General features: G+C 53.6%; 1 protein-coding gene across 1 annotated transcript in view; it reads right to left on the bottom strand.

Annotated features, from left to right (window-relative positions):
* Positions 1–12,255: 12,255 nt before the first annotated feature.
* The window catches only part of SHISAL1 (shisa like 1), a 68,088-nt gene continuing 53,423 nt past the window's right edge, over positions 12,256–26,920 (bottom strand). The window contains exon 5 of the mRNA XM_045552825.1: positions 12,256–17,382. Coding sequence (XP_045408781.1) covers position 17,382 — 1 coding nt within the window. The 3' untranslated portion in view covers positions 12,256–17,381. The remainder of the gene's footprint in view (positions 17,383–26,920) is intronic.

Below are 26,920 nucleotides of genomic sequence, written 5' to 3'. Positions count from 1 at the left end.
GCTGGGGGGACGGAGCGGGTGGAGGTAGCAGTGCTGGCAGGAAGGAATCGGCCGGAGCCCCGGGGCCGAGGGAGGCAAGAAAGGGGTGCGAGGAGCCGCAGCCTGAGGTGCAGCCTCTCCCGTGGGCGTCCCTGGGGCGGCGGAGGCCCCAGGTGCCAGCCCCTGGAGACAGATTCAGTGTCAACAGCAGGCAGAGCGTTCTAGTGGGCAGGGGTGAGTCCCTGTCCTGCGGGGTGTCAGCAGAGGGGGACACCACCTTCCGGGGAGCCTGCACAGGGTCTGGCATCCGCCAGACGGGCGGGCACGGGGTGCTCCAACGGTGCCGTGTTCAGACCACTCTGGGCCCGGCCCCGGTGCCCGTGCTGTCTGCTCTGGCCATCGACACCTGGGCCGTGGGGGTCGGGCAGGGCATAGCTGACGTCCACTCACCACTAGGGGCCCGTGGAGACAGGACCCGTCAGGAGTGAGGGCCAAGGGTGAGACCCAGGAACCCGACTTTGCACGGGAAGCGCCAGGCTCGCTGCTGCCACGGCGCCGCCCAAGCCGCACTCACCAAGCCAAAGGCAGCCAGGCTGGCTCCGCCCGCTGACGGCTCCCGGCGCCTCGTGCTGCCGTCGACAGGCCACACGTGGAAGCTCGGCCCCAGAGCGGTTCTCGCCGTGGCTGCACATTGGACTCACCTGAGGAGCTTTAGAAACACCTGTGCAGGCTCCCACCTGCCGATGTCCTTGGTCTGGGGTGGTTTGGACGCTGGGAGCTCAAGCCCCTGCCGTGTGATTGTCCCGTGCAGCCACGTCTCAGCGCTGCCATTCTAGGCCACGCGGGCACGGACCCTCACGCCTGCTTGGTCCGTCCTTCATGGCTCCGTTGCGACAGAGATGTGACTATGAGGAAACGTTAACGCCTGTCTTCTCTGAGAACAAGCCGTACAGTGTGGGGCTGAGGAGGGACGGGCTGGCCCAGGACAGGAGTCCCTCGGAGGCACAGACGAGACCCCCATGGACCCTCCCGACAAAGACTCCCCCACCGGCTGACTGTGCGTGTATTTTTAGGAATCTCACACGAGGGTAAAAGCCTTTAAACACTTAGCTACACATTTTACCAGCTGCATCTATTGATAAGAATAAAATTACATATAAGAATCACCAGCTTCAGCCAAAACTACCTTCCATCGGGCACATCTCATGCTGGTCACTCGCTGTGGGGGTTGAGGGTGTGCTGACACCTTTGTACTTCCGGCTGTTCTCTGCACCTACTATGCGCCAGCTCCGGGCTGTGCAGCTGGGCACATGGTTTGGGTCCTCACGACCCAGTGGGGGTCTCACACACTCCTCAGGAGCCCAGGGCTGCGGCCGAGCCTGGGGACTCAGTGGCATTAACAGAAAGACGGTGCAGGGCAGGGGATGCCCCGCTGTGCCCACCAGTCCCACATCTACTCCTTCTGCCATGTTTACGGAGCACTTGTCACGGGAACAGTTTGATCTTTGCGTCTTCTCAGCGCTGCCGTAACCAATTTCTGCAGATGGGTGGTGAAACCCACAGAAATGTACTCTCTCACAGCTTTGGAGTCGGAAATCGAGGTGAGGGCGGGGCTGGTCCCTCCCGGGCTCCGAGGGCCAGTCTGCTCCAGCCTCTTGCCCGGCTCTGGAGGGTGCGGCACCCCTGGCGTCCAACGCTGTGGCCATGTCACTCCAGTTCCCACCTGTGTCGTCAGGTGGCCTTTCTGCTGGGTCTCGCCTGTGTCTGTGGGTCGCAAACCTCTCTCCTTTGTCTCACAAGGACACCTCATCTTAACCACATCTGCAAAGGCCCTCCCCCCACACACGATCACACCCACTGCTCCTGGGGGCTAGGACAAGGACATATCACTGTGGGGACACTCTTCAGCCCACTGCAACCTCAGAGAGGCCCAGGAGGGATGGGATTTTCCTTCTTCAGGTCTCTGCATGGCTGTCCCCAGGCAAGGGAAGTAGGCACAGGGCCCTGAGGGCAGGGCTGGGCTGGTGGGTGGGTGGGGCAGGAAGGGGCTGGATTTGGCCTCGCACAGTCCGGCAAGCACAGCGACCCTCGGCCTTCAAGGCCTCCACAGGTCGGGGAGCAGCCAGACCCTGCGCCCCAACTCAGCCCCTTCTCTGTGGGCATCTTGGTCCGTTTTCTGTTATTTACTTACAACAGAATACCCGAAAGTGAGTTCTTTATAAAGAAAAGAAAGTTCTTTCTTACAGTTCTGAAGGCTGGGAAGTCCAAGGTCAAGGGGGCACATCTGGTGGGGGCCTTCCTGCAGGGGTGGTCTCTGCAGAGACCGGAGGCACCAGGGCGTCGCGGGGGAGGGGCTGAGCCTGCTGTCAGGGCTTTCTTCCTCCTCGTATAAAGCCACTAAGCCACCCCTCTCCGTGATACCCATCAATCCATGAATGGGCGAACCCGCTCTCAGGGCAGATCTGTCACCTCTTCAAGGCCCCAGCGCTTAACAGTGCCACACTGGGGGTTCAGTTTCAACGTGAGCCTTGGAGGGGCAAACATTGGCCACACGGGGCTCAGTGTGGCCTCAAGAGCCTCCTGGGGGTGTCTGTTCACTGCGACCAGAGCCCACCCTCCCCTCCCCCCAGCGCCAGTCAGAGCAGGTGGGAAGACCACGAGGCCTGGGGCGGCGGCGGCGGCCAGAGGTGAAGGGGCTGCCCGCGGACGGTGCCCACCTGCAGGCGGCCAGTGCCAGCGCCCGCTCCCGTTTCCACTCCTGGGACCGACTGCCCCGGTGAAGAGGCCAAGGGCGCCCGCCCACCTCTGGGCATCCCTCCCCCATCCTCTGTCCAGCATGCTCCCTCCCTGGCACCCACACGTACAGCTCCTTGTCACCCAGCTCTCGGCTTAGTTGACACGGCTCCCCGTCACCATTGTGAAGGGCCCTGCCACTCTCTTCCACCGTGCTGTGTTCTCTGCCTCCCGTTAGCACTTGCTGGCATCTCCGCCCCCTCTTCCCTTTGCTGTCTGTGTGGGTTCCCTGCAGGACTTATTCACTATATCCTGTGTCTAGAGCAGTGCTCAGCACATTATAGGAATTCAGAAAAGGAGTTTGTCAAATGAAAGAACTTTCTAACAATTGGAGCCATCTAACAATGGCATGGACTGCTTAGCGGTAGTGAGCTCCCCGTCATTGGTGGTATGTAAGCAGTATTTGGATGAGTACCAGAAAGATACATGAGAGGGATAAGCACAGGAGGTAAAGCTCAAGCTTAGGGCAAGCACAGATGCCCTCCACGGGTCTCTGGCTTTCCAGTGCCCCCTCCCTATCCTGCTACCATCTTGCTGTGAGGCCCTGGGTGATGCCCGCCCCCTCTCTGGGCCCGGGTCTCTCTGCAGTTCTAGAGAACAAGAAGTGGCAGCATCTATTTGGCTGAGGCAACCAGATGGAAAAGGCTGCAGAAGGAAAGACCAATATTTATTCATTATCATATTCAGAAATTAGAGCGGGGAGCCACAAATAGACATTTCTAACAAGAGCCCGTCTGTCCCTGCCTGTCGGGCTCATACTGCAGGTTCCTCGTGCATGTCACGTCTCGCCGCCTCTCCCACTGGGGTTTGGCTTGAATATTTGCCAGCCGCTCGGTTATTTTCCGAGGCGATTAATGAGAAGGTGGGACGCCGGCCACAGTCAGGATGTTCTTTTAAAAGAACTTGAGTTCTCCGGACAGGAGCCCGGCTGAGCAGGACAGGGGTGGGGAGAGCCGAGGCGAGTGCCACTGGCCGGAAGGTCTCCTCAGAGCCCAGGCTTTGTTGGGTGGCCTGTCTCCTTCCCGCAGTGGCCGGCTGCGGACAGGCGCCGGCTAAGATTTCTCCACCTTCTCCCATGGCACGAGCTTTGCGCGAGCAGGCATTTCTCCGTCTGCAGACCCAGCTTTGGTCTCCACTTCTGCCCTCCACACCCCTGCGCCTTTCCCCTCTGCGACAGCAAAGCCCCTTGAAACAGCAAAACTTCTTCCCATCTTTCTGGACCCCCGTAGCACACTGCTGGCCCCACGGAGTCCCTGCAACTGCCCTTCATGAAGCCAGAAGTCACCTCCAACCAGCCCCTGATGGCCGGCGCTCAGGCCTCACCTATCGGGCCTCAGCAGCGCCTGGCTCTGCCGCCGGGTCCCTCTCTCCATGCCACGCTGTCTCTACCTGCCTGCTGGGCCCTCGGCGCTCTTAGCTTCACTCCCGCCCCTCTGGCGGCCCCTCCTCACGGCCTTGGATGTGTTGGAGAGTTCCGGAGCTCAGTCCTTGGACAGTGTCTCCTCTCATTAACCAGCCACTCCCTAGGTGGCCTTGTCCTGCCTCAGGGCTTTAAATGCCATCAAGATGCCAACGACTCCCATGTTATGCCTCCAGCCTGGACCTCTGTCCCAACCCCCGTGCCACTCCCACTTGGATGTCAAAGCCACCTTTTCTCAAGCTCAGAACGTCCAACACCAGTCCCCTCCTGGGCTCCCCACCCCAGTTGGTGGCAGCGCCGTGGTTCTAGTGGCTCAGGCCAGGAACGACGTGGTGCCTCTCTGTCTCCCATGCTCCACACCCAACCCGCCAGGCACCGTGTTGGCCCCTCTACCCGACACATCCAGAATCCGACCCCTTCTCTCAGGCCCGCTGCTTCCATCCCGGCACAGGCCCTTCTGTCCTTGCCCCCTGCAGGCTGCTCCCAGCACCGCAGCCAATAGAAGCCTTTGAAACATTGAGCCAGGTTATGCCACTCCTCTGCCTTGCCAGGCTCCTACTTTTCACCTGAAATGCAAGCCAGTGTCTGTTCCGGGCTTTGCAAAGCCCCAGGTAATTCGACTCCCTGAGCCTTCTCTACCATCACCTCCTCCCGCCCTCCTTGCCCCTTCACTCTGCTCTGGCCACACAGCCCTCCGTGCTGTTCTTCCAACGTGCCAGGCATGCTCCTGCCCCAGGGCCTTTGCACTTGCTGCTCCCACTGCTTGGATGCTCTTCTTCCAGACGTTCACTGGGCTTACAGCCTCACCCCCTTATCTTCCTTCCACTTACCTTCCCAGTGCTACTCACCCGACCACCTTCATATTGCAGATACTCACCCTCCCTGCCTCGACTTTTCTTTTTCCCAGAGCACTCACGGCCTTCCGGCACGCTGGTATTCATATGTCTGACGATGCAGAATGCTATGGTTCATCATCTGTCTCTGCCTGTTAGAGTGGAGCCCCTACAAGGGCATATATGAGGCGCTCAATGGATGCGGGCAGAGAGCTCTTTGCCTGGGCCTGTGCGTGGCAGGTGTTCGACATTTCTGGTTATGAGTGGGAGCTGCAGAGAGGTAGCGCCTTTGTGCCTGTTGCAAATTCGCTAATCTCAGCCCCAGCGCTGTCACCTGCAGGAGAGGTAACAGTGCTGACCTGTTAATTTGCTATGAGGATTAAATGAGGCAAGGTACTAAAGTGCCTGGTACAGCGCCCGGTAGTATTATTACTGCTATTATTATTGTTACCGACAACACCGAAATTGTGTGAAATAATCTAAAACTAGAATGGTTAACTCAGATTGAGAGCAGAGCTTGCCCAATAATTTATAGGGAGATTTCTCTGCTGGGGCAGATCTTTTCTGCTCCTGCCTGTGAAGTGGGGCGTTTCAGGCAGCATGATATCACCCACAGGCAGCTGAGTCAGCTTGGGGGAAGGCTCAGTCCCCACCCCAGGGAGTGGGGACCAAGGGGACTCCTAAAGCAAACACGGTATGCTGGGCAGCCAGGGCCCCATCAGCCTGCTGTCTGGCACGGTGGCAGGACGTGGCGGTGGGTGGATGGGCCGATGGATAGACGGATGGAGGAATAAACGCAAACAGGTGGGGTCTGGGCAAGGCAGGCAGACTGCTTTGGGCCAACAAGCAAGAGCCACTGGAGAAATGTGGGTGACAAGGCTGACATTTTATCTGAAGACCTGGCTGGTGTTTGGGCTCTGCTACTGACAAACTGTGTCGCCCTCCCTTCTAGGCCTCAGTTTCCCCATTGCTGGGAGATGTTTGGACTAGATGCTCACTAATGTCCCTTCCAGCTCTGACTATCAGTAAACCTACGATTTCATGTGGGACTATGTGTGAGCGAGGGCCTGGACCATGGCAGTCCACCGAGTTTCCAAAGATGATCACCACAGCATCTCCCATCCCGCTACACCGTTGCAACACGGTCTTGCACTTCTCCGTCAAAAGGTGAATTCTATTTCCCCTCCCCTGGACTCTGAGCCAGCCCTGTGATGGTTTTGACCGATGGAATGTAGCAGAAATGACGCAGCTCTAAGCCTGTGCGTCTTGGAGAGCTGCTTCTTAGAACCCAGTCACCATGGTGTGAGGAAGCCCAAGCAGTCACGTGGAGGCCCACATGGAGAAGAGCTGAGCTCCCGCCTTGTGGCCAGATCAACCCCAGCCATGTGAAGGTCACATTGAACCCTCCAGCCCTCCCAGCTCCCCAGTCAACACACAGGAAGCAGATAAAACACATGCTCAACCCACAGAATTGTCATAGGAGATGGTTGTTGGTAATTTGAGCTAAGTTTTAGGGGGATTTGTTATGCAGCAATAGATAACCTAAATAACTGTCCAGCTGAAGACTTGGTTTAAAAATGTATTTTAATGGCATGAACAAATACATACATATATTACACATAAATGCCAAAATGTGTTTCCATCTGCAGAATTTGTTTTCTTGGAAGTCTTTTTGGTTCTGTTTTCCTATTTTGCTTGGCTTTTTTTTCCTTCTTCCCACACAGAACACCCTATGCCCCCAAATCGAGTTGATTTATTCTTTGGAATACTTATGCAATCATTTATTAATGTGTGGAGACACATATAGGGAGGCTTTTTTGGGGGGGTCATTATGTTACAAAAATGTAATTAATATCATACTCTCTTATTCTATATTTTGCTTTTCTTATTTAATAATTCTTTGTGAAAATCCCCCCAAATCCCCTGTAGAGCTCCAATTCATTCTTTTAAATAGTTGCATAAAATTCCACGGCATGGCCATTCCGTATTAATCGACCACTCCCAGGGGTGCGCTGGGGCAGCACACACTGGCTGGTGAGAGCCTATTGTTAATTTTTCAGGAATTTTGTGAGTCTGTTGCTAAGTGCAGCCAGTAACAAAATTAAATTATATAAACTTCTAGTTAAAAACAAAGACAATAAATACTCAGAGTAATCACTTCCTAATGATCTTACCTCATTTTACTATTGTTAATGCTCTAGAGCTGATGTGTGCTTGCTGCAAAATCTACATAATGGTGTGCTCTGTGCACCTCTTCCCAAGGCTGCGTTCAGAGACACCACGTAGACAAAGTTGGCCACAAAGTATACACACCATGGAAATCGGCAAACACCACAAACCAGGACTTGCTATACTGTTTTGTCAATTGTCTACACTGTACAAGTGATGGACACAATGTTGTCAATGAAAATGCAACTTAAAAGTGTCTGTAGCTATCGCATTGTGAATTGCACAGTTGAGGGACTATTCTTCCAGGATTTGCAAACAGTTGTCCAGTTCAGCAAAGAGGCGACTCACACCGTTGGTGCATGAGTGAAGTTCCAACGTCCTCTTTGGTTCACTTTCATCTTCTTCGTTAACAAAAACGAAATATCGTGTTGGAACTGTATTTGTTATCGCTCACAACTATCTGCTGGCTACCGATGCACCACTTTGGCAAAAATCAACAAAAGCATTCTGTGAGAATCAGTTGACTATATAAATTTTATCCTAAAGAGTATTATGTATTTTATTATTTTTGTAAACTTTGTGCCACACATCCTTTATGTTAATAAACTTTATAGCAAAAGCGAGCACACGTGTGTGTGTGTGTGTGTGTGTGTGTGTATCTGCGTGTATCTGCATTTTCCCATCGCACTGCACTGACTCTGTTCCCTCTTCGTAAGCCTCACTTCGCCCCCATTCCAACGTGGAACTCCATTCCTTCCGTGCTGAGTCACAGGGTATGTGTATTTTTAATTGGAATAGATATTTTCAGGTTGCTTCAACAGAGGTTGTAATTCTCATTTGCAGCAGCGGCGAGTACCCTTTTCTCACACAGCTGCCAACAGTGGATTTGTGGGTTTGTGTTTTGCAGCCGGACAGGTGCAAAGTGGTGCCTCATTATTCCAATTCGCTCCCCTCTCTCGTCCCAGGGGGCCCAGAGGTCTTTTCACACGTTTGGTGCCGTTTGGATTCATTCTGCGACTTGCCTTTTCTTTTTCTGTTGGGTTGTTTATTGCATATTCTCTGTATATTAAATAAAAGCCTTGCATGTGGATTGTTGTTCCAGATCTTGTTTACATACTGATTTTGTGTCATCTTTTGTCATACGAAAATTAATTTTTGCATTACCAGATGTTTATCATTTCTTTTGTAGCTTCTGGTGTCTGGTCTTGGTCGGGACCGTTTCCCTGTGTTGGGAGTGTTCATATAAGCTTTAGAATTTCTTGCTGACTTTTTATTGTTCTATTTAGGTCTTTACTATGAAGTTAGTTTTTGTATATAGCTACAACATGGGTCCAATTTTATATTTTTCTGGATTGGTAGCCAGTTATGCCAGTATAATTTGTTACATATGTGTGGTTTAGTGAAAAATAATAACTACTATGTATTAATAATTCCCCACTATATTGAAATACTACTTTTGTCATACTAAATTATTATATATGCTCACATATATTTTTATATTCGAATCTATTTGTCTATTCCTGTGCAATGAAGTATTGCTTGATAACAACGTTTTCATTCGGGGGTTTGTAGGAAGGCAACGTATTATATTATCTCTGGGAGGAGGGCCTTGAGAGTGACCCCGTTCTCTCTCTGTTTCCCTTTCTGTGGCCTTCACCGCAGGGAGGGTCTGTGTTAAAATCGTGGAGACACAAGACTAACGTAGTTGGATCCCTGAGTCACTTTGTGGAGGACAGAGTCCCTGGCGCATTGCCAGATGGCATCATCTTTGTATGCAATTGTGTATGCATTTTCACCCCAGCGTAGCTCATCCTGTCCTGACTAATCACTGGTGCTGCTGCGTCAAAAAGCTGAAATATACAGCATGAGCCCAGTGGCTGGCGGTGGGCGCCAAGCACAGTGGTACTGGGGGCTGGGGACGGCGTCTGTGCTGTGAGTGGTAATGCGTTTAAACGGGGCACTTGCACTGACGTGCAGCCGGTTGCACTGCAGTGCTAAAACCAGAGGGAAGAAAGCAGCGTGTTAGGAAAGTACCTTGGCTGTTGACTGTCCAACAAGGTCTTGCAAGAAAGACACGAACTCAGGAAAGAAGTGGCTGGTTCACGAGCAGCGATACAGGGTACAGAGAAGTTCCAGAAATTCGGGGCTTAGCGAGATTGGGAAGCTGACTGCTTCCCGCTGTCAAATAACTTGATGCAGGAATGAGAACGCCATGGAGCAACAACGTCCAAACCACCTCAGGATGAAACACAGATTAAAAAGATCCGAGGAGTCTCAAGGCAGCTGCCATAGTGCTGTTTTGCTGGATTCAGAATTCCATCTGGGCAGTTACTTTTAGCACATCAGAAATATTATTATATTGTCTTTTGGTTTCCACTACTTTCCTTGTAGTTTGCCGCCTGTGTAACTGTGCTCCTCTGAAGGTCATCTCCACCCTGACCTTACCGCCTTTCTGGTTGTTTTTACCATTTTCTCTTTGTCTTCTGCTTCAGTTGAGTAGGGCTTCTGGAATCTGTGGTTTGATGTCTTTCATTAGTGGTGGCAAATTCCTAGCCTTGTATCCCTTCGAATAGTATTTCTTTTCTATTCTCTTTTACATCTCCTTCCAGAACAATCCCATTTCAGTTCCACGTCTCCTACGATTGCTAAGTGCTTTTCTGTGTTTTATTTTTTTTTTTTTTATCATTTTATCCCTTTGCTCTTCATTCTGGATGTTTTCTTTTGACATATCTTCAGGTTTATGAATCCACTCTTTAGTTGTGCCTAATCTGCTTTCTCATATGAAAGCTTTCCATTTTGAGATGATTGTATATTCACATGAAGTTGTAAGAAGTAGTGCGGAGCTATCCTTTTACTCAGTTTCCCTCAATCATAGCATCTTGCAAAACTGTGTTACAATATAGCAACTGGGGTACTGCCATGGATACAATATAAGAGCTAAAACTATAAAGCTCTTAGAAGAAAATACCCCTTGTTCCCCCGCTGGAAAACCCCGGTTCATCCTCTCAGCCTCCTCGTTCAGAAGCAGTAAGTCCCCCGGGGAAAAGCAGCCCCAAGTGCCACCTCATCTTTCTTCCTCTCCAGACCTTGAACTCGTAATCCTTCACTACCTTGTTAGCTCTTCCAGACCTTCAAGCAGATGTTTAAAAACTATTTTGTCCAGTGTTTCCAGCGGACCTTCCATCACCTGAACACACCTCAAGTGTGCAGGTGGGGAGGGGTTTCAAGAAAACCACCCACGAAGATGTGAGGTGTGTTCAGGAAGAGAAGCCCCTGCACTGCCTTCCCGTCCTGGTGGTCTTCCCAGTCGGTGGCTTGCAGCCCTGCTCTCTGCCCCCGAGCAGAGGACAGGGGACAGGAGGACAGTGCCAGGGGCTGAGGGAGTCGGGGCAGCCAGGCCCTGGCACCTCTGGGTCAAGCGGGGAGATGTCTGGCTGCAGAAGGTGGCCAGGCCCACTGGTGCCCACTCTGGGGGCTGCTTGGGAGTGTGGGGTCTCTGCAGGAAGAGGCTGTGGGCGGCTGGTGGCGAAACTGCATGACCCTGTGTGCATGTGTGCGTGTGGGTGTGTGCGAGTGTGGGTGTGTGCGAGTGTGGGTGTGCATATGCATCTGTGTGTGATTGGCTGTGTCCTAGCACCGCCCTCCTTGCCCGGGGGTTGGGGCGTGGGAAGACTCCCACCTGGCTCTGCAAAGAAGCCGCAATGTGCTGAGAAAGTGCCCGCTGCAAAACAGCGACACCCAATCCTGCCACTGCCCTTGTCTGACCCTTTTCCTGCCCCAGAACTGACGCTGGCCAGGAGGGCTGCAGGGAGCCAGACCCCCCAACAGGCCCCTGGGCCTCAAGTCTGCGCAGCAGGAGGAAGACCTTTGCGTAGATTCGAGGTGGAAACTCTGGACTGGGCAGGACCCGGTCCCTGTGTGCACGGAGGGTGCTGCTCAGGCCAGACTGTTAAGGGGTCGAGACCTGGGGAGAAAGAGGGGCAGCGTGGCACCGTGGGGTGCAGTCACCGGGGGTGCACCCCTTCCGAGTGCATGTGCCCACGTTGGGACTGCCTGGTCGGGTGGCTGGTCCCTCTCCTGTGCCTGCTGGCTGGAGTCAGGCGCAATCATTCCATAACTGCCTTTCCAGGCAGGTGTTGAAATATACTCGCCCCCGGGGACCTGCTCCCACCCCGGGTTCAACGAGATAACAAACAGGAGGCACCTGGCGCGTCGCAGGGGGCACTGACGGTGTGGCTGCCTCCGGCCATCATCCCTGGCCTGCCCGCGGGCATCAGCTCCGTCCCGTCTGGTGCCAGGGCTGGGCCTGGGCTGCCTCTCCTCGCTGGCCTCACTCTCGCCCCTCTGGAGGTGGGGCCCGTGTGGCCTCTCCATCTGCCCTTGGCATTGCACCCCCAGGTCTTCACGTGACCAGCTCCCCCTCACGCCACCCTCTGCCCCCCCAGCCCCTGCTCCTCCGCCCTCCCCAACAGAGAGTGACAGGTTCCCACGAGTGCATTTTGACACATTATAGCAAAGTCAACATAGGGAACAGTTGACATGACACTCCTTTATTAAAACCTAAGGACATCTTTATAAAAACTACTGTATATAAAGACAAAAGCGGAGCAACAGCAGTCAGTGTATAACACGTTATCGGTACATTGTATTATTATAATAGTAGGAGTATTATTGGTTTTTGGTTTTCCCGCTCATCAGCTCAGACCCCACGCCCGCTCTCATGAGTCGGATTTAAAGGAAGAGTTTCTGCCCTCGTAGCCGTAGGCCCCGTCCAGCTGGCCCCCGGGGGACACACTGGCCTTTTGCAGGCGGTTTCCTGCCTCGCTAAGGTGGCTGAGCCCCTCGCCCTTGCAGTCCCCACGTGGTCACTGCTCACCACCCAGTGCTGCCTGGTTGGCTCTGTGACTGTGACACGCCCACTAGCTCTCAGACAGACATGGGGAACAAACAGGAGTCTGGGCGTGAGAAGCCAGGTGCCATTCCAAGGAGAGGCGCTCTGGGGCCACCAGCATGGTTCGGCTGTGGCCACACTGGATGCCCGTGGTGGCCGTGTAATCAATCCCAGGCTCAGGATTGGCTCTGACTGCAATGGGATCCTGCATGTTTTGGAGGATGGTTTAGCACAACCAGCAGGTACCTCACTGCACAAACCGAGGGGTCACCGTTCTCAATGCGGTCCACGTAAACGGGGTCCCTGGGAGCCCATCACCACTTACGTGACAGTGTTGTGGGTGGTGCCTCCTGGAGGTGGGCACTGTAGCAGCCCTGAAGTTCAGTCTGTCATGGGCAAATTGGTCAGGGCTTTGATGTGAAGACAGGAGTTTTAGGTACAGAGTGACAAATGGTGTAATCTGTTCACTCAACAAGCATCTATCTAGCACCAACTCTCGGGCAGGGTCCAGACTGGAAACTGGATGGGGGTGGAGCACTGCCACGTCCAAGATCACTTTCGTGGCTGGAATAGGTGAGTGTTCCTTACTCATTTTGTGAATCTGGGCACTTCTGACTGCTAGGGAGACCCCGACTACAGCCGGAACGGCTCCCACAGGGGCACCGTGCACAGAGCCAGGCCCCCGGCAGGTGCTCGGCAAACACCTGTTGAGCAGGTGGGTGACGCCTTCATGACAGCGTGGATCTTCTAGCGTGGCCCTGACCTCTTCTAGCTCACCTGACTGTCCAACTTCAACACCTGAGTTTTCAGGCCACGGCCCCCAAAGCTGTGAACATTCACTTAAATACCAGGTGAGCAGCAGGATGAGAATCCCCCAAGTTTGTTTCTACCCGTCCAGCCCCGGATTTTTACAGCAGACGAGAGAGGGGCCCACGTGGCCGTCTCCCAGTGGTGACGTGGTTATTCACCATTTACAAGAAACGCCCCCAGTGACGCCGTTCGGGGCTGTGTGCCAATCTGGATTGTTGGGGGATCTGTAAACTCACTTCCGGAGGCCCTTCCTGTGGGTGGGGACCAATTAGCCAAGTTGAAAAATTAAGCTAAGCCAGTGAAAAATTTAAAAGTCTGCACCTCTGGGAAACTTGTCATCCTGTGTGGCCTGACCTCTAGCAGACACAGAGTCAGTGTGCCAGGGGAGGGCCCGGGCAGGGGCAGTGGCTGCAGGGACGAGAGGGCTGGGCCACACGGGCCGGAGCCCTGACCCGGCGTGGACGGTGGGCTGTGCAGGGTCAGCACTGGGCACGGCCACACCCACCATCCTGGTGTGTCTGAGCTGAGCTGAAGAGAGCGCCTGGTCTCAGGGTGAAGCCTGACACCCTCAAGCCCTTCTTTTCAGCCCTGGGGACAAAGGTGCCTGACTTTCTGGCTGAGGGGAAATGCCACCCACCGAGGAGCACTGCGGGCTGCCTGCTTCTGCTTTCTGGAGCATCGGAGACAGCAAGAGGGGCCAGATCTACCTGCAGAATCATGTGTACATGTGCATGTGTGTGTGCACGTATGAGTGGCTGCACTGTGCACATGTGTGTGTGCATGCATGTTTGTGTATGTGTGTGGGGGGCGTATGGGCATGTTCATGAACGTGTGCATGCACGCATGTGAGTATATGCATGCATGCGGCTGTATGTGTGTGCATACATGTGCATAAATGTGTGAGTGTGCGTGTACATGTGTGTGCATGCGTGTTTTCAATTAAGGCCTTTTGGACATTGGCAATGGTCACAGTCAGGTGCTGGCCTGGTGGCTGGAGGGTCCCAGCGAGGCAGGGGAGTGGCCTGCTTCTCTAGGTGCAGGGCAGTTTCAGAGGCCGAGGTGAGGGCAGTGAGCCGGGGGTGCTCCCAGCTGCTGATCCTGACTAAGCTCCCCAAGCGCACGGCAGTCACACCACACACAGACACGCGGGAAGCATAAAACTGCTCGTTAATCACGCCGTTCCCAGTGGGAAACAGTCCGTACAAACACGGTAGCTACGCACCAGCATCGAGTACAGATTCCTCAGTGGACACAGAATGCTGTTACCTTCTTTCTCTTCTTTTTGTTTTTCTTTTTCTATTATTATTATTAAAAATTACATAGTGATAGACAGAAGCTCACAGTACAAAGTAAAAGTAGGCAGCTTAAAAAATTAGGTTTGGGAGTCACTAAAAAACATCAACTCTATAAATCTATACCTGCATTCGTCACTACCCCACATCCGTTCTCAGGGACACTCTACTCACTGGCAGGTCCACAGCCATGGCAGGATGGGGACAGGTTCTCATTGTGATGACCTGGGGTCCTATGGGGTTTCAAGGAGCCCTTGACATTGCCAAGGGACTGCACTGCACACGCCTGCTTTGCACACTGCTGTCATCCCCAAGCTGTCATCCCCAGACACAGCAAGTATGACCGCCCCACCTCCAGCACCCTGCCCCCCCCACTTGAAAAGTCAGAAACGGAGGCTCCGAGGGGCCAGCTGACTTTCGAGGTCACCCAGCTGGAAGGAGCAGTGCCGTGGCCCCTGCACTCTACACCTGCCTTTGCCACAGGCTGCCTGCTCAGTCCCTGTGGTCTCTGCTCAGCCACATGGGTGTGAGGCCTCCTGCCTACCACGGAACATTCCAGTCCCTGGCCCAGCTGCCCAACAGGGAGTCGGCAGAGCAGTAGGACAACAGACCCATGAGAATTTTCATTTATTCCTGAAAAGACCTGTGGGGCTGGGAGGAGTGTCCTTCTCTAAGGTGGTAAATCTCAGGGGGCGCAAATCAGGTGACTCCCAGCCCTAATTGTCACTTGGCCACAGTTCCCTCTCAGGAGTGGGGACACCTCTCTGTGAGCAGCTGTGTGAGCCCCCAGAGTGTCAGGACGCCAGGACTGCAAACCTTTAAAGGCCTGACCTGGCTCCTTCCTCTCACTGATGGGGAAAAGGGTGGTGGAAAAGGTGCCTGAGGTCACACTGCTCCTAGTGGCAGAGCTGATGTTGGAACCTGGGTCTTGTGCCCCTACCCTGGGCTTCCTCCGACTGGCTGATCCAGCAGGGCTGAATGGCTGGCTGGGCACCCCCGTGGCAACAAGGCCCCGGCATGTCCTTGGAGGACCTGGCATCGGGGAAGGACACCACGCCTACACCTGACCACAAGCCTGAGCAAACGTCTCCTGCTTTGACTCCACCAGCGCTGTCTGCACAGAGGAGATGCTGGGACCAAAGACTGAAGCCACGGGGTGGGGTCTTCCATAGCCTGCCTGTGTGACCTTCAGTGTGACCTTGGACGAGCCACTTGACCCAGCTGAGTCTCAGTCCCCTAGTCTATAAAATGGGAGAGTCCCTTCTTTACGGGGCTGTTGCAAAGCCAGGAGGCGTGGAACATGCTTCATGTCCCCGAAAGTTTGCTCAGCATGACGGGGACTCACTTGGACCTCTGGCCTGCTCACCGTGGCCGCCTTCTGCTCTGCCTCCAGGCCCTTGCATGGGCCGTTCCTCTGCCTGGAACGCTCTCCTATCCGCGGTACACCGGGCCGCTCCTGCTGGTCCCGCAGACCTGACATCACTGCTCCACAGCCCCTCACTGACGCGTCACCACCACGGCGACTGGATTCTCGGCAGAGCACTCGCCGCCATTGCCACCTTCTTCCTCCTCTGCCCTCCCTCCCCAGCTGGAGGGCCGCACGAGCAGGGCCTGCCTTGCTCTCTGCCGCGCCTGGTCGGCGGACAGACCACGGACCGTCCGTGTAAGAACACGGGGTCTGACTGAGTGAGGACACAGGGTCAGAGGGGATGTGTTTGAGCGGGGGGGCCCCCAAGCTAGGGGTGGTGGGAGATTTTGGTATCACTAACACTAGCAGAATGAGCGTGTCTACGCTGGCAGTGTGGCCTTCGGGGACTTATGTGACCATCATGTAGGTGATGTCCTCCCATATGTGTGCCCCGGGGCAGCGAGGCGGTGAGCTCTGTGGGCGGATGTTACCGGCATCCAGGTCTATGTGGAAGTCCCACCTCAAATCAGATGGATTTCTAGAACCTTCCCCTCTGGGTTTCATCAACGTTCCTGGCAACGACTCATGTGTTTGTCTCTCCCACCAGGTGGGGAGCTCCCCGGGGACAGAGACCAGGTCTGACTCATCTCTCGTCCCCGTCACTCACTGCCCAGCACGGCACCTGGCACACAGCAGGTGCTTAACCAGAGTGTGCGGGGTGGACAAGGGTTGCCGGCAGTGACGGGGGAGAGCTCAGGGTGCTGGCCCGCCCTTGAGAAGGCATCTGGAGGTGCCCCAGAGGTCATGCTGGGTGTGCCCCGGGCCAGGAAGCATGTGATGTCTAGGGAACTGAAGCCTGGACTTTCGGTTCCTACACCCTCAGGTGAGGCTGGCTCCTCCTGGCTGTGTGACCCCGGGCCTCCCTCCGCTCTCTGAGCTGTTTCTGCAGGGGGTTAATCACACCCACTTCCCAGGTGGTGAGAAAGGGTGTGCATGGGAACACCCAGCCTGGTGCTGTGGTCGCCCGAGGTGCATCCCTTGTCATTACTCATTATTACTGTTGCTCACAGGAGTGAATTCCACAAGACCCAGCCCGACCGGCATTGTCAAAGCCCCAGCGCCTCCCGAGACACAGCGGGGCTGTGCCCTGTGCTCAGCCAACTCCATCTGGGTTGCAGCCGCTGGCTGCGGCGAGAAGCTCGAGCTGGACACCGACCCTGGCAAGAACCCCCAGCCACACGGTGACCTGTGTTCATCAGAGACCCTGGGGGGAATCCAATAAAAATCAACCAAACAAACAAGAAGAACACCCCAAATCACACACGCACACGTGCGCACACACACGCACATTCAGTATTCTGACACGGATAGGCCCGAGGGGCCACCATTGGTGGGGCAGAGGGAAGGGAAGCTTCAGGTTTTAAACCACGGTTATGACTCACAGGCCTAGATCTTTCTGGCTCAGATCAGCCAGAGCAGCTTTGTGTTGGTCATCCCAAGTGTACGATGAGTCACCTCTCAGAAGCCACCGGCCCAAAATAGGACTATTGCTTGTGGACGGGTGGCTGAAAATCCCCTCCCTTGTACCCCCAGTCCCTACCCCTGAGTTTGCTCCTAATCTCAGAAGTCCATGGAAGGGGACTTTGGGCATAGGCAGCCTTTCTTCCTCTGCCACAGCCGCCGCCTCAGCGCTCCCTGGCATCTCTGCAGAAGTTGCTCTTCTTGGAGGCTGTGCCGGGTGCTTCGGCTCTCACCTCCCCCATCCTGAGGCACAGCAAAAGCGTTTTCTGGGGGAAATAGAAGGAAACAAAATATCAGATGGTGTCTCCTCCAAGGAAACTCACTGGGGACATTTCTCATGGGCCTTGGTGCCTGGAGAAGACTGTTTTTCTCTGAGCACATGGCCTTTGTCATCTGGACATTATGAAGCATGTGACTGTAAGACCAGAAGCAGGACAAGAAACTCTGCTATCATTATGGTTCCGTATAGTACTAGAGCCCCAGCCCATGCAATAAGACATGAAAAAAGCATAGAGTACCACATCAGGACTGGAATAGAAGAACCAAAATTACAATTAATTCCAGGTAATTTACACAGAAAATCTAACAGAATCAGCAGGGTAATGATTAGAACAAACTTGTAGATATAGATATAATTTTTAATCTCTAAGACATCAGACCAACTTATAAAACTCAACAGTGTTCATGTACCTCAGCAATTACCAGAGTGATTACACATCTTGGCTTGGGACAATCCCAGTTAACACTTGTTGTTCTGACATAATTTTTAATATTGTTCTTCTTTCAAAAAGTATTCTTATCTGGATGATAAATTATGTGGTCACCCTTGCTACAACAAACTGAAAAATATTAAAAACAGACAGAGATACCATTCATAATAACAAAAACCATTACGTATCTTGGAGAAACACCAAGATATGCCCATACCCTACAAAGCCACAGAGAAGAAACCAAGGTGCTCCTGGAACAGGAATGCGCCAGGAGACCAGTGGGGCAGGGAACAGCGGTGTGAAAACAGGCCACTTACAGCTTGATTGGCAGAGTCAAGTCACAACCAAGACAGGGAGGAACAGAAGTACAAACTCCATCTGTGGCAGGCACCATGAATCCCCTGTCCTGTGTCCAGTCACAAAGACTCACCTTCCCAGACTCCCCTGCAGTCAGGGGTGGTCACATGACCAGCCTGGCCAATGCTGCGTGAGTGGGCGTCTATGGGGAAGGGGACGTGGCTCCAGGGGAAGAGGAGCCATCTTGCAAGCGTGCAAGTGAAGAACCCTCCCTGACTTAGGTGAGAGACTGCCGTCTCCACGTCACTACAGCTGAGTTTCCTCTACTTGCATCTATGACAGTCCTTAGTCACAAACTGTCTTCAGCCAAGCTTCCCCGCATCTCAGCAGGGCAAGCAGAGGAGTCCAGGGAGGGGCTCTGACAGAGCTGCAAACCCGACTCTGCAAGGTGAGTGAAGCGCCAAGGGGAAGAGCCCACCCTCCGCTCTGCGCATCAGTGGGAACCCGTGCATAGGCCAAGGAGGAGAGAGTCCAGGGTCATCACCTCTGCTTCACAGAACAAAGCCAGGTCCAGGTCATCAGACCTCCTGCTTTGTTTTTCTGCATAGCACACGTCTCCATCCAGCATACCACGTGTTGTACTTATTTGCTTAGTTTATTTTATCCAGTAACTTTCTAGTTGTTTTTCCAGCTAGGAATTTAGCTATAAGAGGGCCAAGGTGATTGTGTGTTTTGCTTATTGCAGGGCCTAGAATAGTAACTGGCACACAGTAGGGGCCTAATAAATATTTGTCGAATGAATGAATAAACCAAGAATTTAAAGCCCAGATGAACCATCTGTCTAGTATAAAGTCATCAGAAAAATCTGTTGAACACATTTTTGAATTATACTTCCCATGAGCCCTTCTTAAGTAACTGACTGGAGGACACACTCAGGTGAACCAGGGCTGAGTGAGGTCACACCGGCACAGGCAGAGCGACCAGCACAGCGCCTGTTTCACTGTGGGACCCTCTGAAGCAAACCTGAAGATTGTGAGGATCACAGAAAAGAACGAAAGGGAAAGCAGAGACCTGATCCGCATAATGATAAGCGGGCGAGGTGGAGGTGAGAAGGGAGCTAATAAGTAAACTGTGTCTTATTCATTCACAGTCAGCGTCTAAAGAGTTGTTTAGAAGTTTAAGTAAAGCTAGAGGCACAAAGGTAAATAGGAAGAATAATATAATCAACTACAATAATTTGATACAAGGGAGACAAGGGGAGGAAAAGCAGAAAGATTGTAATTTTGACATCATTCATAGTAGGGAGAAAATAAATGCTGTCTAAATAACTAAAGGATTAAGAATATCATATCACATTATAATTCTGAAGATAACCATGGGAGCCAAAACACAGCTTTCCAAATTATCAGGAGACATATATACAAAAAATAAAACAAAGACAACAAAGACCATATGGTAAAAACTGACAACCCCCACAAAAGCTATAAAAGCAAAAAGCAGATCATAAACCATGATGACAGAATTAAGACCAAATGGATCTGCTGTATCAGGAAATGTTAATGAGCCATGCACACTTGCCAAGGAAAAAGCCTCAGACTGGATGACAAACAAAATGCACTGAAGGGAGAGTGATTCAGAAACGTTTAATATCAGAGGTGGGCAGATGACTAAAAAGTTACGGAGGTGGACGTGGGGACGGCGGCACAACAGTGCGAATGTGCTTGGTGCCACCGAGCTGCACACTTAAAAATGCTTAAGATAAATTTTATATTGTGTACATTTTACCACAATTAAAAAAAGGATGGGCAGAAGCATAACAAACAAATGCAAACCAAGCAAAATCAGGGGTCATAATCTGAGTATCAAGGCAAGAAATATTAAATGAGAAAAAGGCGGGTGCCGTGGGAGCAGCCAGGATGAGAGTCACTGTGAAGAGCTAACAGTAATGGAAGCTTATGTACCAAACAACATAGCCCCAATATTCAGAGAGCAAGAACTACTGGGCATGTAGGAAGAAAAAGACAGAGTATGCTAGGATTAGCACATTTAATTCACTTTTCTCAATTCATTACAGGTAAAGTTAACAAAAACATAAATAAGGAAATACGGAGCCAAATACTCTAATGAACAACTCTGTGTTTGTGTGTATTAAACAGAATTTACTTTCTATTTAAATGCTCTTGAAAATGCACACACACAAAATACTATGAAGCCACAAAGAAAGTAAATTCCCAAAAGTAGAAATAGGACAATATTCTCTGATTGCAATATACTAGAATTTGAAAATATTAATAGCAAACCCACAAAAACCCCAAACTCTACCACCAAGAAGTTTGTAAACTCTTTAAAATAACTCTTGAGTCAAAGAGAGTAAAAAATAAAAATTGCAGAATACCTAGATAACAATGAAAATATAAAACATTACATTTCAGAACCTATGTGATGCAGCTAAGCCAATGCTCAGAGGAAAATGTATAGCCCTAAAATACTGACCTTATTAATAAACAAGGAAACATAAATTAATAGTACCAACTCAAAATGTTTAAAAGGAAAGAGATAATAAATACAAGGAAGACATAGGAGAGTAATAGATAAATTAAAACTGAAATGCAGTTAAAAACAGCAAAAGGAATTAATAAATAATTCCAACTACTGGTTCTTTGAAAAACAATGAGACATGTTAACTGCTGGCGAATTAATAAAGCAGAAGACATAGGACGTAGAAGGGGACGTGACCACTTGGAAGCATCATCTGTCCCTTTGCTCTCCAACTCCATATCTTACTATCCCTTAACCCTTCCCAAAAGGCTTTTGCTTCAGCTCTGCAGAATTTGCCCTGGTCAAGGTCACCAAAGATCTCCGTGTGGATAAACCCAGTTGTCAGTTCTCAGCCCGCCTTTCATTTGTCTTCTCAGCAGCACTGACTCAAGTGATCACTACAGCTGCAGGGACACTCCAGCTCCTTCTGGTCCTCGTCCCCGTTCTCTGACTCCTCCTGCTCAGGCCCTCTGCCAGCCCCTTCCCATCTTCCCGGCTCCTCTTCCCTCCCCATCTCTGCTCACTCCTGAGGGTCCCATCTCCTCCCAAGGATTTCAGCACCATCTGTCTGTTGATGACTCAGCAGCCTCAAACTCTCACCCAAACACCACGCTTACAGCCAAATTGTCTACTGACATCACCAAGCGGGTATTCGGTAGACATCTCAAACTTAATATGTCCCAAACTAAAATCCCAATCTTTCTCCCAAACCAGCTTTTCCCACGGTTTTCCCAACCTCAATAAATGCAACTCCATCCCGCCAGCTGCTCACTCCAGAGGCCTGGAGTCATCTTTGGCTCCCTCTTTTTCTCACACGCCGTATCCAACCCATCAGGTACATCAAAAAGCCTCACACTTCCTGCTGCCTCCACTGCTCCTACTGGGGTCCAAGCCAGAAATACTTGCAGGGGCTGCTTCGCTGGTCAACCCCTTCTGTCTGTTCCCAACACGGCAGCCAGAGGGGTCGTGTGAAGCCTAAGGGCCTCGGTTGCGATGACGTGGCTCTGTGTCCCCTGCTGGGCAGCGGGAACATGGTGTTTGCATCATTATTTTTATAATATTTATATATACTATATAGATTCTTGTGCACAATATGAAATATTTCAGAATCAATAATGTTAAAAAACTAAAAACAATTCTACATGTGGTTTCTTAGAGGGTAACGTTTTGAGGCCAGAGCTGGGAACTCTGTTCCTGGTTCGGGTTCTATGGCCTCCACTCCCAAGGACCCTCCTTCCAGAAAGCCCCAGCGTTCTCTCCACACTGTTGGGAATATCCTGCCCTTCCTCCACCTGGAAAGCTCCTACACACCCTTCAAGGCCTCACTCACTGGGCACCCCTCTGTGTGGCCTGTCTGACTCCCACAAGCCCTCGTCACGTTCTGCACCACACAACACTGTAGAGTGCTGGGGCAGTGGTGACCATGGGCCCTGAAGTCAGACAGGCCTGGGTTGAGATCCCAGCTCTGCCCCTCAAATGCTGTGTGACCCTGGGTTAGTCACTTAACTTCTCTGGGCCTCAGGAACCCACCTGATGCCACTCCAGACCCCTGGGACTCTCCTCACTGCTGGCCGACAGGACTTGCCCTGCTGTGGACACCCCCTGGCTGGGCGGCAGCTCTGGCCTGGCCTACGGAGCACAGCCCAGCCCATCAGCCCACTGAAGCCCACGAGCCTCAGGAATGCTTTGTTACTGTGCAGACTTCCGGAAGGAGTCTCTGGCAAATGTCAGCTTTTGTTCTGTTTCACAGCAACCACGCCTCGGCCATGCAGGGAGCTATAGCCTACGAGTGCGGGCTGAGAGCCCACTTGCCCTGACGCGGGGGCCACCTGTCCCCCCAGTACGCTGCTGGTCACCCCACCCCTCACTGCCCACCAGCCCACGGAAGCCAGGCCCAGGACCTCCAGCACCCCTCCCACCCAGCATCAACCCGGGCTGCTCCATGAGATTTCTAGAAGCCTGTACTGGGGCCTCTCCTCCAGCCAGGCCTGGCTGGGTGCTGGGGGCACGGAACTGAGCCCTCTAGGGCGGGGGTCACAGCAAGAGCAGCAGATCCGCACCGGGTCAGCAGCGTGTGTCCCCAGGCCCGGGCATCCTGGGCTGGGGGCACAGGGAGACACTCCAGAGCTGGTGCCATGCGGGCTCTGAGTTAGCAGGGTGATGGGGTCACTCCAGGAGGGTCACAGGGGGTGTGGCTGTCACGGCACAAAATGCTCCTGGCCAGGGCGGGTCTGGAGAGGTGGCAGCCACTGAGGGCTTCAACCTCCAGGCAAAGGCGCTGGCCTCGCTCCCAGGGCTTTAGGGCAACGAAGTGGAAAATCACTCCGAATTCTAACAAAGGCAAGACTTGGGGCCCACGTGGAGCCGGCATTTCTTCTGTGCCAGGCACGGTTCCAAACGCTTTCCATGCATGCGTCGTCTCACTTAGTTCTCTCTACAATCCTGCAGGGTGGGGCTACTCTCCCCTGCAACTCACCGATGAGGCTCAGAGAGGTCATGTCACTTGCCCAGGGTGACATGTCTAGTTAGTGGTGAAGCCTGGAGCTCGGCCTGTGCCGCTAACCACTGGACAACACAGCCGTCCCTCTCACACCGGGCAGCGGCCTGGGCAGGCTGGGGACCAGGGGGCCAGCTGGGTGGCAGCCACGGCGGCCAGGTGAGACAGGCGCTGAGCCTGGAACGGGCAGTAGGGCCGCGGGAGGCAGAGGCTGTGCAGCTGGCAGGCCCTGGTGGGCTGGCATCTGCAGCCTAATTGGGAGATAAGCAAGCACCTGGCAATTTGAATAACAATGAAAGCTTCCAGAACGCAGAGCTTCTGTAACAATAACCTTCCTGCCGGCAAAAGCAGAGGAGTCACGAGGCACAACAAGACTAATTGCCAGGTGAACTGTAGGCAGCGTGTGGCAGCAACAGCAGCTCTGCAAGTGGTGCCGACTGCACGTGGGGGTGGACCCCGCGCTCTCAGCACCCCCTTCCCCGACCCTGTCCGCAACCGGGAAGGGGAGACGCGGCCACCAGGCTCATAGACGTGTCTTTGCAGACGGTACCAGGACACCGAGGGAGCTGCTGGGGTCAGATGGCAATCCCACGGAATGTCACCCTCCTCAGAGAACAGCACTCGGCTGATGTGCTGAGGTTCAGGATTTGGAAATCGGAGGTCGCCCTGGGTTGTCTGGCTGGGCCCGAGGCCATTACAGGGTCCTCATGAGAGGAAGGCGGGAGGCCCAGAGGCAGAGAAGGAGATGTCACCACGGAAGCAGAGCACGGGAGACGCCACTGCTGGAAGGGGCCACAAGCCAAAGAATGCGGCAGCTCCTGGCAGCAGAACAGGCACGGGGGAGGGTCGGCCTCCAGAAGGCTGCAGGGCTGCCGCACCCGGATGCTGGGTGTTCGCGAGACTCGTTTCAGACCGCCGGCCCCAGGACTGCAGGAGAATAAATCCGCGTTGCTTTGAGCCACTGAGTTTGCGGTAACTGTCCCTGCACCACCGGGCCCTGACACAATGCCCACGAGAAATGCATGCGGACGTTCGCCAGGGGACTTGGCCGTGAGTGCTCGGAGCAGCTTTGTTTATCGTGGCCCCAAAGTGCAAACGACCCACACGTCCTCAGCGGGTCACAGGTAGACACGCCATGGGGCGTCGGTACCACGGGATGCCACTCAGGCAGTGAAAAAGAAGGAACGACTGAGGCACACAGTAGGACGAGTGTCTCAGCTAAACACTGTGGACGGAGCTCACGCCGTCCAGTTCCGTCCACGACGCTCCAGGACAGGGCAGCCAGCATGCAGGCGAGAGGTCAGAAGGTGGAGCGGGGCTCGAGGAAGCCTTTTGGGGTGTTAGAAGTTCCATATCTCGGCCTGAAATTCCTCGCGCTGTACGAGTGACGAATACACTTAGGAGCTTTACTCAAATGCCAAACGTGTCACGTGAGCTGCCGGATGCCGTCCACTCGGAAGTCGCCCAGCACAGCGTCTGCCGTGTGCAGCTGCTCCATGAATATTTTCTGAAGGGAGAAGAGATGCCACCGCCTCGTGACACCTCCACCTCCCGTAAGGTGCACAGAGTCACAGGTGTGCTCCTGCCTGGGTGAAACCAAACCCCCGTTGTTTGGCAATTTATGAACATCCGCACATACACCACCTCAACTGAATTCCACTCCGCGGCAGTTTGGAGGGTGGCAGGAGCCGGGTGTTGGCTGACAGACGCCACATCCATTCCCCCTCCCCTCTGAACTGGTCTCTGAGTCCCTCGGCCTGACCCCGGCCCCAGCTTCAGCGTGGGCCCTGGTGGATGAGCCCATTACTGTGTCCTGCCTCCGTTGTACAGGGACTGGCCCAGGGATGAGTGCACGACCCACAGAGGGCCAAGCAGGACCAGCAAGGCGTGGTTCTGGGGTCCATGTGTGAGCCAGTGAGGGTGCTGATAGCATCTTTGCTGCTGACTTGGGACCTGAAAGCCTGTTGCTCTGGGAGCTGGTGATAGCTGATTCATGATCCAGAGGGAGACTTGGGCCCCAGTCTCAGGGAAGTGGAGGTGAGAAATGCAAGTTCCTCTTCAGATGATTGGAGCTGCTGGATCAAGCCTCTCCTGAAATCCATATTCTTGCTACAGTGTTCAATTACATGACTTAAACATTCCCTTTATCCTGTAAGTCAGTCTGAGTTAGGGTCGCTGTGCCTGCAGAGCGAGAGTATTCTAACTGATCACTAACACCGGGCACACATCCAGGCCGCGGCCAGAGTGGGAACTTCATCCTCTGCTTCTTTGCCAGGTGCTCTGCTCCAGCGCCTGCCTTGTCACAGCCCTGGCAGACCCACGGAATCATCCAGTTCTTGCAACTTTGCTGGGAAGAAAGCAGAGATGATAAATCCATTTTATAGTTGGATAAAGCAAGGCTCAGGGCCATAGAGCCCAGGCAGGAGGAGCTGCACACAGGCCTGAGGCCTGCTGGGGACCAGGTCTTCTGAACAGCGGCTCCTTCTGGCAGCCTCTCTCCAAGTCCAGGGTGGAGCTGGCACACGGGAGCCTCCGTGGAGTGTGCTGAACAAGTGGCAGAGGGCAGGTGTGCTCACACCGTCCCCGACCCTGCAGGCGTGTTCTGGCAGGATCCAGCATGCAGGGGCTCAGGGCACAGCTGGGGTGTCCCGATGAAATGGTTGCTCCAGGGGATGGCGATCCATGGGTGCAGACGCAGCAAGGCCCCTGGAGACCCGCCTGCCTCCCTGCTCCCCCTCCGTGCTCCGAGTGCTGCTCTCTGCAGCGGGGAGAGACACCCTGGGCACGGAGCAACAGGCCTCTCATGTGATCCGAGATATTTAACCGAGTCCCACAGCCCCAAACCTGCCCTGGGCCCAGCTGTGCACGTGCTGTGTGACTTGGGCAGGGCACGTCCCTCTCAGGCTCCCCAGCTGGAAGATCAGCGGCTCACAGCACCCGTGGAGGCCCCGAGCCCACCTCCAGGTCCTCGCACGCTTGTTTGGTCCCCTCCCTGTGAGGGTGGGGACTGGACCAAGTGACGCACCCCTAACGAGTGGACAGAAGTGATGGGGACAGATTGTCACTTCCAAGGTTACAAAGACTGTGGCCTGCACCTGGGTCCCCTGTGCTCCTTCTCCCTCCAGGCCCTCTTCCGGGGGAGCCAGCTGTGAGCTGCCCCACGGGGGGCCTGGTGGTGAGCAACTGACACCTCTAGCTAGCACCCAAGGCTGCCACCAGCCCCGTGAGCGAGCCAGGAAGTGGTTCCTCTCCAGCTGAGCCTTGCGATGACCACAGACCCAGCTGACACCCTGACCACAGCCTCGCGGCAGCCAGCAAAGCCAGCTCGGCCGAGGCCAGATTCCTGGCTCACAGAAAGGGTGAAATGAATATTGGTTGTTCAAGCTGCTGAATTTTGGGATAACTTGTTACACAGCAAGAGGTCATTAATACAAGGCCTCAGGGCGGAACTGGAGATTCTGGGAGCAGAAGGATCTCAGGGACTACACAGCTGGACTTCGCTCTGCTGCCTCCCCAGTAAATGAGCCTCTGGCCCCAGCTTGCACACCCCAGTGACAGGGAGCTCACTGCCTACCGAGGAGAGCAGGTTCCGCCGTGAAATGAGACTGCCTGGTAAGAAGTTCTTCCCTCTGGACCTGGAATGTGCTTCCCACATCCTCTTCCCACTGGTGTCAGCTCAGCTCCGGGGGTCCCCCAGCTCCTGCCCAGAGATGCGTGGGTTCCACATGCCCCACAGTGAGCTCGTCTCTGGACTGTGCGTCT

The sequence above is a fragment of the Lemur catta genome, chromosome 6, assembly GCF_020740605.2.
Source record: "Lemur catta isolate mLemCat1 chromosome 6, mLemCat1.pri, whole genome shotgun sequence".
NCBI classification, from domain to species: Eukaryota; Metazoa; Chordata; class Mammalia; order Primates; family Lemuridae; genus Lemur; species Lemur catta.
This window is presented reverse-complemented; position numbering and strand designations above follow the sequence as displayed.